The sequence below is a fragment of the Calidris pugnax genome, unplaced genomic scaffold, assembly GCF_001431845.1.
Source record: "Calidris pugnax isolate Ruff unplaced genomic scaffold, ASM143184v1 scaffold135, whole genome shotgun sequence".
In the NCBI taxonomy this organism is placed as follows: Eukaryota; Metazoa; Chordata; class Aves; order Charadriiformes; family Scolopacidae; genus Calidris; species Calidris pugnax.
This window is the reverse complement of record NW_015090961.1, coordinates 3,018,270-3,035,223: the sequence shown is the minus strand read 5'-3', so window position 1 is coordinate 3,035,223 and position 16,954 is coordinate 3,018,270. Positions and strand designations below refer to the sequence as shown.

The window sequence follows — 16,954 nt, the reverse complement described above, 5'->3', positions numbered from 1 at the left end:
AGGAAGTTTGTGTGCTAGGCAAGATGTGTCTACAGACGTGCTGTAGGTATATCACCAGGGCCCACTGGGACTGGCCAGAATCACCTTGTTATTGACCTTTCTTTAGGAAGGATCCCAGGATTTGTCCTCTGACAGGTCTCTCAGTGAAAAAGCTGCTCCCTTTCAAGTTTAGTTAACCCCAGCAGAAGATGGAACATCCCAATGCCCTGGACTGGTGGAGCCCGGCTCTTTGGGGTGATCTTTGCATCCAAAATTTGGGAGGAATTTTCAGACAGTAGCTCAAGGAAGGATCCCAGGATTTGTCCTCTGACAGTCTCTCAGTGAAAGCTGCTCACTTTCAAGTTTAGTCATCTTAACCCCAGCAGAAGATGGAACATCCCAGTGCCCTGGACTGGTGGAGCCCAGCTCCTTGGGGTCATCTTTGCATCCAAAATTTGGGAGTAATCTTCAGACAGTAGCTCGTTCCACCAAGAACCTCAAGAGTGCAGTAGCTTCATGCATGTTTAGGAGGAAAGAGGTTACAATATGGGGATTTTTGCATCTTTGAAGTATCTGCAACATCAGTTAATGCTGTAGAAGGGTGGCTCTGGGGCTGGAGCAGGGCTGGTGGGATTCCTGGTGAACATAAGGCTCCATGCAGTCTTTGGATCTGCTACAAACTGCTGACTACAGGCCTTGGGGACCACCAAGTGGTCTGGACCACTGGTCTATTGTTTAGAAACCTCTAATTAAAATGAAGCTGAAAATGAAAGGAAAGCAAGAATGAGGGTGGGAACTATCTGTGGTGATGAGAGTGAGAACTAGATCTGTGGTGATGGGCAAAATCTTCTGCCAGACAAGAAGTATCTGAGGACAAAGCTTGTGTCTTTGCTTTGTGCCTGCACAACTCCCAGCACAAGTGGGTTCCCACTTTGCCTTGAAATCAAGTAACTATTTTAACATGCTGCAGAGTCCAAAAACAAACTCCAAGGGAATAGATAAATTCACTTGGACTCTCCACCGTGCTAATGTGAATACGTGGCTTTGAGATTGGAACTGGCTCATGCCTGGATGGCTCCAAGCACAGCAGAGTCAGCTTGTGTCTGGCTGTGGTTGACCCTTAGCAACCCATTGAACCCTGAGAAATACTGGAGGGCTCACAGCACAGAATGAAATGCATTAATTCTCACTCTCCTCCAGCAGCATACTGCCTGGGGGGAGATGGAGGAGGTGATGTGTTTTTACATGAGTTGAAGCAGTTTTTCTGAGGTCTTAGATACGGACTGTGGAAGAACTGTGGTAAGCAGTCTGTGGGGAGCTCAGGTGAAGGAGCAGTGAGTCCTACTGATGACCCTAAAAGAAGAATACACTCATGATTAGCCTTGTGCATCGTGTTTTTGGAATGTTGCAGCTCATCCAAATTAAGACCATTTCATTCTGTTCTACTGGCTTCTCTTGATACGAACAGTACAAAATAGCCCATCCTTCAGTTCTGCCTGGTCACTCCATAGTTCTAGCCCTGGAGAGCACCAGTGAAGCTGTTTGAGGGACTTTTGTGGCACTGGAATGCGACTTTTGCTCTTAGCTCAACTAAAGCATTGGTCCCTAAATTTAGCCATCTACAAATGCAGTTTTCCATCAGCAGAGGAACTGGGAAGCCCAGATGAAGAAGAGCCCTTCGTCATTATTAATGTGTCTAGTAGCATACAGACATATGAAGCAAGTTCCCCCAAATTCATTACTTAGGCAAGGTGAAGTCATTTGGAGTAGTACTGTAATTTGCACCTCTCTACAAATTGGCAAGTGGGTCACAAACTGTGCCCGAAGTTGCACAGCATAATCACTGGCTTTTCTCTTTCAGCCTAGACAGCTTCTGCCCAGCCAGAGGGATTCCCGATGGATGTGTCTTTGAGAAAAGTCATGACAAAGACATTATTTCAGAGGCTGCAGGGCGTGGGGCTTAGGCTCCCATCTGACACGAGAGGCTGGCGTGCATGGATGCTCCCAGAATGTGGGCAGAAGATTTTTTAGTAATAACTAGGCCTTTTTATTTCTTTTATAATCTGGCAAGCCATGTAGGGAAGGAGGTTTTGACATCCTTCCACCAGGATCAGCGAGACAGACCATCTGCTGATGTAAATCGGAACAGCTCCATCGCCTAAAGTTATGTTACACTAATTTAAATCAGCCCATCATCTCCAAGACAAACCACCTTTCTCTGCCTTCCCCCACCACGTGCCAGATCCGAAGCACAATAAACCCAGGCACAACCTCCTTGTGGAGGAACCACCCTGCAAGCCTGTGCTCCCCATCTACCCATCCAAAAACCCGGTCCAAGCCTTCTGCTCCCATCCCTCCTCTGAACCTCCCCTCCTCCTCTGCAGAGCCCTGGAGGAAGAGGAGAGTGGAACAAGGACCCCCAAAAGGTGACAAACTTGGAGGGCTGAGCGTGCCATTTGTTTCCTCGGTTCAGGAACCAGAACCTGGCGAGAGCAAAGTGGAGTAAGGTCTCTTTTTCCATCTGCTCCTCTGGCATTGCTCCGGAGGTCACTGCCGGGGACGGAGGTCCTCGCTGGGCCCCATCTGCCTTCCCCGGGCTCCCTCGTTTATGCCCACTTGGGCCTCTGACATTCTACTCTGTTTTTCTTTCCTTGAAAATGGATCAGGAATTGGGAGCCGCTGCGCAGGAACGCGCCTGTTCCCCATTACAGCTCCACCGGGGCTGTAACACGATCGTGCCTGCTCCATACCCACACAGATATTTATTTATCCATACAGGCTTTCTCCTTGTTTTCATTAAGTTAGGCAGAAAAGGTTAATCTTTCTTCTGCTAAAGCTTCAAAACCAACCAAGCTAAATAAAATATGATTTCTTTCATTTCTTTTTTAAAGGACACTCTCGCTCTTCCCCCAACCCCACCCCCCTTTAAGTACCAGAATGAGGTCACAGTCAGAGATGCCACAAGAGTAAATTGAAAACAGGTTGAAAAAAAGCAAAAGGGCGAAAGACAGAGAGAGAAAACCACAATCAGAAGAAAGTGACTGGTAGCATTGCGGGCTTGGTTTCATCCAGTCTAGTAAAGAAGCTGTCAAGACAGAGACATTTGGTGCCTTCCTACTTTCCCCTTCTTGCTCTTTCTAGGAATCTTGAAGGTGAATCACAGCTGGGAGGTCTCCTCTCATCTTCATTCCCACTTTGGTTTGCACCACCTGGGTTTTGTCCATGCTGCTCTCAGCATGGGGACACGGTCTGAAGGTGTGGGAAGGCCTATGAGGGTCCCAGAGCTTCCTTTTGCTCCTCTAGCCTCTTGGAGGCTCTTGGCCTCGTTCTCTTGTTTAGTCTGGTTGAGCTCAACGCTGTAACTCTTGTTGTCTTTGGTGGGATGGTTGGTAGGTGATTCATCCTGCCTGCTGTCCGCAGCGGCTGGGGGCTGGCACGGGGCGCGGTGGAAGGACTGAGGCAGACTGAGACTGTTGGATGCCGTGAGCGAGCGGTCTGGGCCTGCTCCCATCCGTTTGCGTTCCTCGGTCCCTGTTCCTGCCCATCCGAGCCTCCTGCCACTAGAAATGTGCTGGCTGGAGAGCAGATTGCCAGCTCAGCCTTGCAGACAGGCAGCTGAGTCGGGGGTGTCCTCCTCCTCCAGACCAGACATCAAGTTGGGTTCCCAGGTGGCCATCCCAGAGCCACCACTGGTGGGTTGATCTAAATGCTTTGGTGTGACCAGACCTGGTGTGACCAGAAGTTTGCAAAGCTTTGTAAGATGGGGCTAACCCCCCTGCAAGCTCCAAGCATGCTGTTCTTTTCCTCTGTTTTAGGGAGAGCTCTGACTCACCACAACACCAAAATCAGTGTAAGATACATGTTTTTTTAAAAAACCAAGCTCCACAGCCCTATCTGAGGAAGGGGACGAGGCAGTAGCGAGTGGTCACGCTGGAGAGAGAAGGAAAATGCCAGCTGGAGGGAGCTGCATCTTCCCAGTGCTTGTTAGTGCAGCAAAGACTGAGTTTCAAAACCTGCCTGGGGAACTGGATGGTTTGGGATAGACCAGTCCTGGCAAGGTACTGGCGTGGAGATGAGGGGGAAGAGAGTCTTGCAGGGATTTGGTGTACATCTGGGAGTATCAGCATCCCTTTGCTGAGCACGATGGCTCACACCTCTAATCGCTGTGCAGGAGGCACCATCTTTTGCTCCATGCACAGCACTTACCGTAGTGATGTCGAGCTCTGGTCTGGATTTTTTGCTACTGAGAAGTGAACGCAGGTGAGGCATCCTCACAGGAGCTGGTCACTTGTCCTTGATATCTGTAACAGCTTATTGCTTTATTTAGTGTGACATCAATTATTTATTACTATTAATGAAGGACACAGATGGCTGTCTGGTCAATAAAATATCTCCTACTCCACAGAGATGATCTATTTAGCTATCATTTACTCTGCAGAGAACCTTTGGATTCTTTCTGAAATTTAATAATGCGAGCAAAGATACTACAGCAATCTAGAAGGTTTGTGCTTCGGGGCTGCTTTGGGAGGATGAAATCCTTCTTTATATTTGCTGGCAGGGAGTGCGAGAACACAAGTCCAGACGGGAAAGAAAAGCCCCTTTGCTTTCCATCACAAGCTACTTATCCATATAATCCCTTTTATAGAGTGATCAAACTCCTTCTTAAAAGATAGTTAGATTATTTGCCCTTCTCAGGAATAGGGAATTCATATCCGTTTATTCATATCCAATTTACTTTCTCTTGCCATTACTGCCCATTAGCCTAAATATTTATTTTCCATCTGAGTGCCTGCCCTGTTGGTGTATTCACAGAGTTATGTGTTTCTGCTTGGCCTTTTTATGTCTCTGCTTGTGTGGTAAACTTGTGCTTTTTGTTATTTCCCTGTGAAGATTTCTCTTCTGCTGTCCCTGTGCCTTGTTCCTGAGCAGAGATGAGCAACACTATGCTCTGGGCTCTCACCATTGCCTTGTGAACTCAGGTCAGCTTCCTGCATTGTCACAGCATCCCAAGACCACTTTTACTTTGTAGGGCAGCATTAACAGTCCATCATCCTCTTGCGATGCCGGCAAATGCATCTGTTCCTTGGTTGTTGCATTTCACTGGTCCTAGTGATGGTCCCAGTCTAAATCTGTTTCTGGTCCTAGGGAAGGCTTTGGGAAATTTCATTTCAGCTGGAACAGGCTGCCCAGGGAGGTTGTGGAGTCCCCTTCTTTGTGGAGTCCCCTTCTTTGGAAATTTTCAAGACCCGCCTGGATGCTCCTGAGTAACATGCTCTGACAAGCTCTAGGCAATCCTGCTTTAGCAGGGGAGTTGGACTAGATGATCTCTATGGTCCCTTCCAACTCTAAAAATTCAGTGAAATTCAGTGAAATTCAGCTGCTCTCAGAGCATCACGGGCTGAAAGATTCCTCGTGTGTGAGATGAACAAACAAAGCTGCTGTGGGCTCTGCTTCACCCTGGGGAGAGTATGAGAATGTGGCTCCCTGCACTCACCATGGATTGACAGCTCCAGGCAGTCGGTTTGTCCCCGGGGTGTCCCTTTCCCGACCCTGAGTTTGCTCCGTGGTCCATCCAGATGGGCACCACCAGCGATCTTGCTGCTGCTTACACAGGTGCAGAAGGACTCCCGGCCTTGGGGCTGAGGTTTCGGCACCTCCTCTAGCATCTGTTTTGCTGTTTTCATAACAACCTCTTTGCTTTTGTTTGATTGTAGCAGAGCCAACCAGAGGGGAAGGTTCCCCAGAGGCTCGGGATTGAACACAAAGCACCCTCTTGCTGTACGGATTTTATTGTGAGGGTTTGGGCTAAACCCAAGGTGACATGAGGTTGACAGACCCTGAGACCTTCATTTCCTCCCGTGTGGGGGGACAGCAGTGCACTCCAGAACCTTGGCACATCTGATGGGACTCCGTGGCAAACCAGACCATTGCATGATGTGGCTGCCACTGTGTTTTGGGGCATTGCTCTCTGCCAGCCTGCTCCTCTGCCTTCAAACCTACCCAGAGAGACCATGAAAGATGAGCATTCAGAAGTTAGTGGATGCCTTAAGGAGAGAGATCTGTGCAATTGTAATACATGCTTTGATTCGCTGGGTGCACATCACGGTTTCCATCCCATTTCCAGTCTCCTTCAATTCCCATTCCACCCTCTGCACTCCCTGTCTCAGCCCTGTGTTTTTCTCTCCTGTCCCATCTCTTGTGTTCCCTGGCACAGATGTCCTGAGCGATGCTCCTTGTGTCCACGCACTGCCAGTGCAAATCTCCCCTTGGTCTCACCTGGTTGCTCATCACAGTCTCTCTGCCCAGCTATTTTCTTTCCTACCCCACATCGGCTGCCTGTCAGCCCTGAGTGCTCTGGGGGAAGGTGTGAGGTCCCACAACAGGTACCCATGGGATGATCTGTCCCCCCGGGAAGTTTTCTCCTGCTTAAAAGCTGGTTGCTTGGGATCTGAAAGAGGCTCGAAAGCTCCCGCTGTAGCTCAGCAACACAATCCAGTCCTGCTTCTTCGTTACGTGTTTGTGATTCATCTGGTTTGTAAGTCACGGCAGGGTCTGTTCTCAATGACTTCTGGTGACAGGGAGTTCCCCAATCCAGCTTGGTGCTGTATGAAAAGGGATGGACATGAAAGTTGCAAATGAGCAATAGGGTTTTGTTTGTTTGTTTAAACCAGAAACCCGGAGCTAAGGGGCTTGCTCAAGGCCATCCAGTGCTCGTGACTTCCTAGCAGGGCTCGTACTGCTGCCAGCCCAACCTGCCCGTTGAGTCGACTTGGGGTTTGGTATGGACCCAGGGCTGGGGACTGGATTCAGCTGCAGGGACCGGTGACAAGGCTGCCTGGAAAAAGTTTGGAAAGAACAAGTCGTGCTGGGAGCATTAAAATGAATAATTAAGGCTTGGATTCCTTTAGGGAGGAAAAGAATTTATTGCTGCTCTTTTCTGTAGCCAAGGGGGACATTTGTTACTGGGTTGTGTGCTTTGAGACAAGACGCAAATGCGGTTTGGGGGGCCTGGGGAGGAGGGGATTTTTAATTCTACCTGGGTAATCCAGCAGCACAGAGAAATGGTGTGGGCTGGTCACGCCACTGGGTTATTTCTTACGGTCTGTACCAAGAATCTAGACTTGTGCTTCGTTTCAGTAGTCCTCAGCCACTTTTGCTTTTGGAAAAAATACAGAAAAGCGCTGAGAAGGGAATTCTCCTCCTCCCTCCGCTGCGGTGTGGTGACATTTACACATGCACAAGGTACCCAGCACAGCAATCTGGGTCCAGGTTTGCTTCTACCATCATAATTCCAGCAGCAGCCCTTTCTCCCATTCCCATCCCTGGGAACGGGGGCACAACCGAGGCAGCTGCTCCCGTGTTTTTTTACTGCTTCGTACCTTGGGCTCTCAGCTACACCGATGCAAAATGGGAACTGAATGCAATGAGCTCTAACTGATGGACAGCCTGCCCGCTGCAAGGAGACAGGTTGCACGGCAGCGGATAATCAGGCCCAAAAAGCTTAATAAATGGAGCGTTTTCAGTTTCAGCTGGGTCGTGATCTAAGTGCTTAATAAGCTTTATAAACCAGAAGACAAAAAAAAAAAAAAATTTATAAACTGGAAGACAAAAAAAAATTTTTTTCAACATTTTTAATTAGTATTTTTTTTCCCTCGAAGGCTTGTAAAGGGGTGAGTGTTCTTCAGTACAGCTGAAGGAGCTCCAGTCAGAGCTCCAGGAACCAGCAGAGTGTGCATGAAAGGGAATGCAAAGCTACTGGTTTTCATTGAATAAAATAAAAAAAACCACACACACACACAAAAACCCAACCCAGCACATTGAGAGCAATTCCATCCAAGGTCTAAAAATGCCTCCTTTCCTGATAATCTAATATAGCAGAAACACATTTCACTGTGGCAGCTGGTTTTCCAAAAAGGTGGTGTCCCCTTTATGAATTGAAGTCCAATTAGGGCAGGAGAGCCCTATTTTGCCAGGCTTCCAGCTCATCTGGGGACCTGGACCACATCCTTGGATGGTGGTCCCTCATGTGATGTTTGCAGTGGGTCCCCACTGTAGGCTCTGGGAGTGCATCCTTCCACTGCCCGAGAGATGTCTTAGCGCTGCCCCTGGTCTCTGCAGTGGGTCCCTGTTTCAGCTGATGGCCCAGGTGTGTTTTCTACTTTTTTGCTTTTTCCACAGGTGATATTCTACATAGAGACTTGGGGCCTTTCCAGCTAGAGTTTGTTGATTGTCTGTCCCATGTAGAGGTGCTCCTACGGTGTTTTTTAAAATGGTCAGCAATAATTTTGCACCTGCGTTGACGTTTTGGTCTTGCTTATCTCTTTGCTCTCCAGGAGAATCCTTGAGCTTTGCGGATGATTTGCTTTCTGGCCTTGCAACATCCTGTGTGGCAGCGGGTAGGAGCCACGGAGATGTCCCTGAAACCAGCCTCTACTCAGTCATTTTCAAGTGCCTGGAACCAGATGGTCTGTACAAGTAAGGAGAGACGTGTGGGGAGGTACTGGGGACAAGAGGGGATCTCCAATGCTATTATTTAATTGTTATTTTTCCTTTTTCGGTAGCACCATGTTCCACCAGACATGGACAGATGATGAGACTCTTTCTGTTGCTTTGAGTGTTAGGCTCAGCTGGTGAAATAGAAAACCAGTGTCTGCTGGCATGGTGTGGCATGGGAGGCACTGGGAGTCTGGGAGACTCCACTGGAATAATTCACATTTTCTCAGTGCTGGGCTTTGAGGCTTATGCCTGGTGGGATAGGGTTGTCTCTCATGGGTGAACTGGGCTAATGAGGTCAGATTGAGGCATGTTGCCAAATCCCCAGTGAACCAAAACAGCCAGATGTCAAAAGTGTGATAGGTGTTGTTTATGCAGGTTGCTGGTTATGTGGTAGGACACGTACAGCAGATCAGAGACACCAAATCCATCTGCCTCTTCTGCAGGGACGGCTGGTCACGCCTCTACTGATCTTCTTTGTTTACTTACTTGACTCTTCTGAGATATCCTTTGAGCACAGGGGATTGGATTCTCTGTTTGAATTAGTGTCCTAAACAAAGGGATCATTTCAACATCTGAATATTAACAGCTTCTTCATTATCGTTTGGAGAGCGTCTGGGCTTTTCAACCTCACTATCATTTGGAGGGGGACTGGGCTTTCCAACCTGGCTTGTGAGCCAAGGCATCCTCTGTCCTGGGCAGGATAGCAGCAGTCAGGAGAGTAAGAGAGAAAAAAAAGAGAAGAAAAAGGCAAAGAGGCGGAGGAGAGACAGAGTAAGCAAGAGAGAAACACCCAGGGCTTAATGTCAGAGTGACTGTAATAATTAAAACACATTTTGTAGTGAGTAATGAAACTTTTTATGGGACCACAAAAGCATTTAAAGCAAGAGCTGGCAAATGGTCTGTCAGCGAGAACTTTTAAAGATCTTGATTAATACTTTCCCTTTGCCTCCTCCTCCGCCCCCCCCAGTTAAGTATGTTGACAGCCTCCGAAGAAGGAGAAGCCTTTATTGCGCATCTCTTGAGCGGGGCCATGTCCAGGAGCGGGTTCCAAGTGATACCTCTTGCCATTTAATAATTTCAAATGTTTTCCTGCGAAGTGTATGTAACACATTAATATAATTATGAATATCTCTGGGAACTGGGCTGCTCTGACAAGGTGCCAGGGAGAGGCTGGAGCAACCGCAGAGCTTGCTAATAACCCGCCGCCCATAAAAGCGGCCGGTGGTGAGCTCTCAGCCGTTGGGCTTAGGGCTGCCAGGGGCACTGGGAGAGGGAAGAGCCGCTGGGTTTGATGGGGAGGCTGCTGCCGAGGTGAACACACGGAGCTGGGAGCCAGAAGGTCTGGCTCTTGGGCAGCCTGGGCTGCCAAATCATCTTCTCCATCTGCTGGGTAGGGATAATTGCACTCACCCGTTGCTTTAGGGGCTCCGTGATCTAATTCCTGATGTCTGCAAAGGGCTGGGAGAGCCTTGGGTGGAAGGCGGAAGGCTTTGTCCAGGGTTTTGTCATCCCTTTGGTCAAAGCCAGCCTTCTGCTTGACGGCTGTGAGGCACATTGCTGTGGAGGGGGGTAAGCAGAGGTCGGTGATGCCCCATGGCCTGGGGGTGGCTGTGGGCAGCTCCCGCTCCCTGTGGGTGCCCCTGGGTGAGGGACAGTAGCTCTTTGTGGGGAGCCCTGGCTGCAGGCAGCCAGCAGGCATCAGTCCCCTGGCAACGAGGAGCTTTGGACCTCGTCCCTCTGCGGGGACAGGCCCTGGGGTGACGCACAGTGTTGGCTCCGACCTGCAGCTCATGTTCAGCAGGGCTTGGCACGCCGTTCCCGAGGCTGCGCACACTTAAGCTCACATGGACGGACACACGTTCATCTTGGCATCCGTGGGGCATGGACTCACACTCCTGGTCATCCAGAAGTCGTGCACACACACACACACACACGTGCACATCCTCCTCGGCATCTCCTGCTGCCTGTCCCAGCACACCTGCCTGGAGGGATGCTCAGCCGTGGGTGCACGCGAATCCAGCACACACACACACACATTTGCTCCAAATTGGGACCTCACCAGTGTTTACTCAGCATCTGGGCACTCTCAGATACGTAGGGCACACACATTAAATATTCCTCTTGCTCAGATGTCCATACAGTTGCGACACAGCCTGAAGAAAGCCAGAACAGTGAAATGGGAGGGTAACACTCTGTTCTGAGCCCTCACAGATGCAACAACAACAGAAACACGGGCATGGGGTCATTTCTTCTGCTTGTTTCATTTGTTTCTGTGGAAAAATACCTACCTTGGAAGGCTCTGGCCTGGGTATAATGCTGATTATAGCAACTCGGCAGGGACCTGTGCTTTTCTCTAGGCTATTAGGTGAGCACGCAGAGTCTGCAGCACCAGAGCTTTTCAAAAGCAAATGTTTTTGCATGTTCAGTAGTCTAAGGGTATCACATACACCGAGAGAGGGGACTGTGAGACCGTGGAAGTCTCTTCTGCTCTGTAAATGTGTCAGACATCCTGTCCTTTTTCTTCTGTAGTACCTATGGCAATTACACTCTGCTGTTGACCATTCGTTTGGAGGATTACCAGCCTGAGATCAAAGCTGGGCTTGAGCATGAAAAACAAAACCAAAAAATGTTCTACAAGCAAACAAATAAACACAGTCTGATTGATTCCTCTGCTTTAGAGACTTCTGTAATTTCAAAACATAAACTAACAAAAGGAGAACTAATTTCTTTGTCCTTTGCGATTTCAGCCTGAAGAAAATATGTTCCCTGTCAGCCCTTTTCGTTCCCCTGCCTGTAGTACATCGGGGTTGGGATGTTAGTCCCTGCACAGAGGGTTTGCAGAGGGAAAGTATTTCATGTCAGCAGCAATGCACGTGCTCTATACGCCCGTGCACACGTGTGGACACTCCTGATGGTCTGTCAGATGTGGGTGCCCATGTGTGGGGTCCGTGTTCCAGTCACGTGAATGTGCTCACGTGCACACACACAGGGACGCTGAGGATGGTCCTTGAAGACTGTCAAGTTTGTTTTAAGCTCTTCAAAGACAAAAGTCTTATAATTCTGGCAAAATGCATCACAGGAGAGGGGGTTGTTGTCCCCTGAGGTCAGCTGGACCACAGCGGTCTGTCAAGCTTCTTCCCTGGTGGATCTGGAAGAGGATGGGGTGAGGAAGGTGGAGGGAGAGATGTCTACATGTCTGTTAAGTGCTCATCTTGCATGGACCAGTCAGTCCCGACAGCGGTTCATGCCAATCAGACTGATGGTTTGGGATCTTGGGAGCACCATGCTGTGATGGGCACCTGGTGATGCACCAAGCACCAAACACCAGTCAAGATAAAGCACTCTGGCTTCTCTTGGAGGTCAAACTCACCCCAGAGGACCAAACTTACATTGCTTATGGCCCTTATATAGCTCAGCACCCTATAAACCCAACTGAGCTCTTTGCTGTGGAGAGAGGAGCTTCCCCTGTGCATCCCGTAGCCTCCCTGAGCCTTCAGCCCAGCTCATCCACCTCCCTTGTTCATCCATCTTTGCTTCTCACCCTGTCATTCCCCAAGTGCCTGGTGATGCCTGTTCACTGAGCTGTACCTGACTGGCTGCTGGAAAGCAACTTTGCCAGCCCAGCACGTTCATTTTGGATACTTGGGGAGACACCAAGTATCCCTCAGCCAAAAAGGGAAATTTTGGAAAGGGAAGTGAAAACCCCCTCCAGCTCCTCAATGGAGCTGCAGTGCAAATACACCAACTTCTCTGCGCCACAGATACTATAATTATAGATTAGATTAAATCCCAATGTTTCACTTTATTTACATTCCTGACCCAGCCTATTCATTTCCGGTGTTTGTGCCAAGAATCAGCACTAAATTTACTGGAAATAATATGGAAGTCATCAGGATCCCTTCCAGAGCCTTTCCTTGGAGTGTGTTCATGTGCTGAGAAGGAGCCTTGAATTTACATTCCCTTTGCTGGCTCAGACAGGGCTTCCCCTGGGTGATCCTGAACCAGCCCGAAGGCTCTGGGAGAGCACATTGCAGGAGCGTTGGAAAGATGGAAACCCCTTCTTAGAAGATGAAGATTGGGCACTGCCGTGGGATGGAAGGGGATTCAGTTAGACCTCAGCATGGCAACACAAGGCTTCCATCTGCAGCCAAGACCCACCAAGACCTTCCTGACCAGCGTCATCCCCTGGTAGGGTCTGGAGGCCACCGCCAGCATGGCCAGGCTTAGCCTCTGTCATCACGTGCTGGTGAACAGTGAACATACTTTATTTTGGTGGCCTTAAGGAAAGAGGCAAAGGCATTGAGTGGGGGGAAACCCATCGTAGCACAGGGAGGCAGCGATCGCGGCTCAGCAAGCTGAACACGTTAAAGGAGCTGGCCCAGAACAAGGCTGATTAATGTTGACTGACCCCTGCCTTATGCATAGCAGGGATAAAAAAATGGAATGGAAACCCTTGGTGCTCAAGAGTGTGCGAATGCTGGCAGCAATCCGCTGCTCCTTATATGATACTAATTGTTATTGTTGGTCTTCCGTCAGGAAGACACGTGAATGAGCACTGGAGCAATCGGAGGCAGATCCCAAATAGCTCAGTGGCATGGGTTAAAACACATCTGTTACAGCCCTTGGCTGCATCCCCTGTGTGCACAGGAGCTGTGCTGCTTCATTGAATCCACCTCTTCTGAAGCCGAGCAGGGGATGGCTGTAGTTCCTTCTCAGGCATTCCTGGCTTGCGGAAGCTCAAACAAGGCGAGTCAGGAGTTGAACAAGTGTTTGCTAAATCCCAGGCCTGTGCTCTAAAGGCTGGCTCATCCTTCGTCAGCAGTTCAGGGTTGTTTCAGAACCAGGCTGCCCAAATGCTGGCTTGGGTGTGGTTTTGCCGAAGTTGAGTCCAGCACCGAGCGGTCTGGGCCCATCTGGGTACGTGGGGATCCCTGCGATGGAGGTGGGTTGGCCCCATGAAAGACAGCGTGTACAGGGAGGTCACGGGCTCAGCAGGAGGAGATAGTCTGTCTTTCTGCTGATGTTAATGAAGTCCTGTGCATGGAGGAAGGTTGGGCTCTTGTTGAAGTTTCCAACATCAGGACAGTATGCATATAGAAGCCATGGAAAAGATGTTGACGCTTTCTTCATGACCAATCAAGATGCTGGAGGTTCTTCCCAGCTTTGCCATTTGCTCTACTGAGTAGATGTGAGCAGATGGCTTTTCTTACTTTAATCTTCCTCTCTTTGCCTGTTCTCTTTATAAGCTCAGGTTTTAAGCTCTCTCTCAGTATCTGTGTGTACAGCCCAGCCTAGGTGGGTCTGGTCAGGGTCTCCAGGAGTTGCTGTACTGACAGTTTGCCATTGCCCTTCTAAAAGTTGGGTTTGTGCCTACGTTGACTTGGTTCTTACAGTCAGGTTTGAACCCTCTCCCCTTCCAGGACACAAGGAATTCATTGCGTGGAGTGGGTGTTCCTTTTATCTTGTAGGGGAAAAAATGGGTGAGGAGAAGGGAAAATAATTTCTGTTCTTGTTGGCCATGTCCTAGCTAGGGAAACTGAGGCAGGGAGAGGCGATGTGACATGCCTGAAGCTCTCCAGCAGGCTGGAGCTGAGCACTGTCGAGGGATACCCTTGCTCACAGCTCACATAAGCCCCACTTCAGAGAAGCACTTCAGAGAATTGCTCTTTTTCAGGGGATTAAGCAGTGCCTCCTGCACAAAAATGCTCTCCTCCTCCTAATTTCCTCATGCAGTCTGGGATCTAGGTACCTGAGAGCTGAGAGGTCAAGTTGAGGAAGCCATGGCATGGCCTGGAAAACTCAGCTTGGTGTCTCACACTCTCCCCTCTCTCATTCTTTGTTCTCAGAGTGGTGGGGTGTTTTGTTCGGGATCTAGGTACCTGAGAGCTGAGAGGTCAAGTTGAGGAAGCCATGGCATGGCCTGGAAAACTCTGCTGACTGGCTTGGTGTCTCACACTCTCCCCTCTCTCATTCTTTGTTCTCAGAGTGGTGGGGTGTTTTGTTCCCACCAAAGCCAATCTGGCAGCAAAACCATTTTTTTTTTTCCCCTTTGCACAGTGCTAGAGCCAGTGGGTGATGCCCCTTCTCTGGCTGGAGTTTCCCCTCTGTTGCCAGAGTGGAGCCGAAGTTCCTGCCGCCGCATCTCCATCCCATCTCCATCCTGCTCGGAGCAGGAGCGATGCTGGGCTGGCCTTGCTGGGGGCAGCACCAGGGCTTTGACACACAGAGGCAGTGTTACCTCACGGCTGCGGCTCCGGGTCCCGCTTGCCTTCTTGCTGGGATGGCCAAAGCCCAAAACAAGCTCGGCCCGTGCTCATCCTGGGATTTAAATTATGGGAGATGATGCAGGGGGGAGCCATCCCACGCCAGACGCAGTGTGGCCACCTTCACTTGACAGTCCCGTGGCTTTATACAGAATCACAGAATCTTCTAGGTTGGAAGGGACCTTGAAGATCATCTTGTCCAACCGTCAACCTAATTTTGACAAAAATAAACACCCACACAACAAACAAAAAGCAACACCATCACTAAACCATATCTCCCAGCGCTACATCAACCCGTCTTTTGAACACCTCCAGGTGTTGAAAATCCTCTCTCCCAAGCCAAGAGGAGGGCGAGGGGGGTATCAAACCGGGTGCAAGCCCGGGCTGGCAGGGCTGGTCTGCAGCAGGATTGGAGCTGGTGCCTCACATAGTATGGTGCTGGTGGTGTTTTCCTGCCCAGGTCGCTGTTAGAATCAGAGAATCATAGAATTAGGGTGATGGTCCCTTCACTGTGGGTTGTTTTGAGGCTGGGTGGCTCTTGGACACCCCGGGCAGACTTTGTCCCTGCAAAGCGATGGTTGGATTTGCCACGTGTGGGTCACTAGCCAACATTTTGATGCTGGATGGGAAGTTTCTGCCTCCCCCTTTGACTACTTCCCTGCAGCCAGTAGCAGCTCAACCTGATATTTGCAGACAATTTGAGTTTTTAATAGGTTAATTCTAGCTTTAAGGAGTAGCCAGAAGGAGCTCAGCTGTATCCGTAAACAAGCCCCAGGAAGGATGCAAGAAGCTGCTCTGGTGCCCAGGTGTTCAGCTGCTAGTGCACCCACAGGTCATATCTGGAGATGGAGCCATACCCACAGCCCATGGAGCAGATCAGCTCAGACAGACTATGGATGGGACCCCAGATCCCAAAAGCTGGAGATACTGGGCCCAAAAGGTGATGCTAATCCAAATAAAAAGATGAGTCACAAACTGATCGTACCTGTCCGTCATCTTCTCCACACTCCAGAGGCAAAGTTTGGGTGCCATTACCTTACGAGATGTGTCCCAGCTCAGACCAGCAATGTGCATATATCTCATATATTGCCTGCAATTCCGCAGAACTAGCTAAACTTTTTTGTTGTTGTTGTTTCAAAAGACACCTGCAGCACATCCCACTCCATCCTTTTCTTGTAACAACAACAGCACAGAGTTTCTCACCAGCCATGTCTCCTAGAGAGCACTTGGTTATTTTCTTTTTCCTCTTTTTTTTGGGTTTTGTTTTTTTTTTTTGCTATTTAAAAAATACAAACTTTATCTTTTACTCTTTGGCTTGTGCATAGCATTACATCTGTAAGCACCCATCTCCTGGTCGTGCCACACTGGATCTTACCAGCACACAGCAACCCCTTCCAGCTCTGCCACCCCTTCTCCTCCTGAAGGTCATGGGACAAGGCTGTTTTCCTTTTAGTGGGCTTTTCTGTGCTGGTCCCATCTTACATGGTGTCGAAGGGAGGTGTTACTCCCCTCGACCTAAGGCAGCCCTGGGTTCAGATGATGGAGCAGGAGTGTGGTAGGGCATGGTCTGCAATTCCTCCGCTGCAGCTGCTGCTCCTTAGCTCTTTTGCTTAAAAGTGGACTGGTCAGGAGTTTTGGGACCAATTTCAGTTGAATGCCCTGAGGCTTTAGCTGGTGATCCCCATTTTGGAAGCATCATCTTCAAGGCTTCACTGGCAGAGCCATCGCCCTCATTGGCTTCAGCTGAGTTTGTACCAGAGTAGGGTCAGTGTAAAATGGGGACACCCAAGGTTAGCAAGTAACCTCAAAGTAGCTGCTTCTTCCTGAGTTTTCCCACCTGTAAAACAACCTGAGGAGGTGGGACTTGCCATGGGTGGTGCTCCCTGGGGGAGCTATGGCCCACTTGGTCTCTGCTTGGTCTCCCTGGTCTGGTGCCACCTCGTACTGCCAAGGATGTTTGCCCTGAGTACCTTCAGAGTGATTGCTCCCAGCACACATGCCCTCAGCGCCCCTGGTCACCTCGCACACACACTCACTTCCCTCATCAGGAACGAGATAAATTCGATTATACAGCAATATGGTTTCTGTTATGAAAAGGGGAAAGAAAATACCCTGGCTTTCACTGAAAACCCTCGGAGCCAAAGCTTATGTCATAATTGAAATGTTTCTGAAAGAAAAAAAAAAAAAAGTCGTAGGGTCTGAGGGTTGTGTTTTGT

General features: G+C 49.4%; 1 protein-coding gene across 1 annotated transcript in view; it reads left to right on the top strand.

Moving 5' to 3' along the window:
* Positions 1-16,954, top strand: part of ASTN2 (astrotactin 2) — a 145,791-nt gene that overhangs the window by 104,872 nt on the left and 23,965 nt on the right. Inside the window, exon 7 of the mRNA XM_014952355.1 lies at positions 8,313-8,454. Coding sequence (XP_014807841.1) covers positions 8,313-8,454 — 142 coding nt within the window. The remainder of the gene's footprint in view (positions 1-8,312; positions 8,455-16,954) is intronic.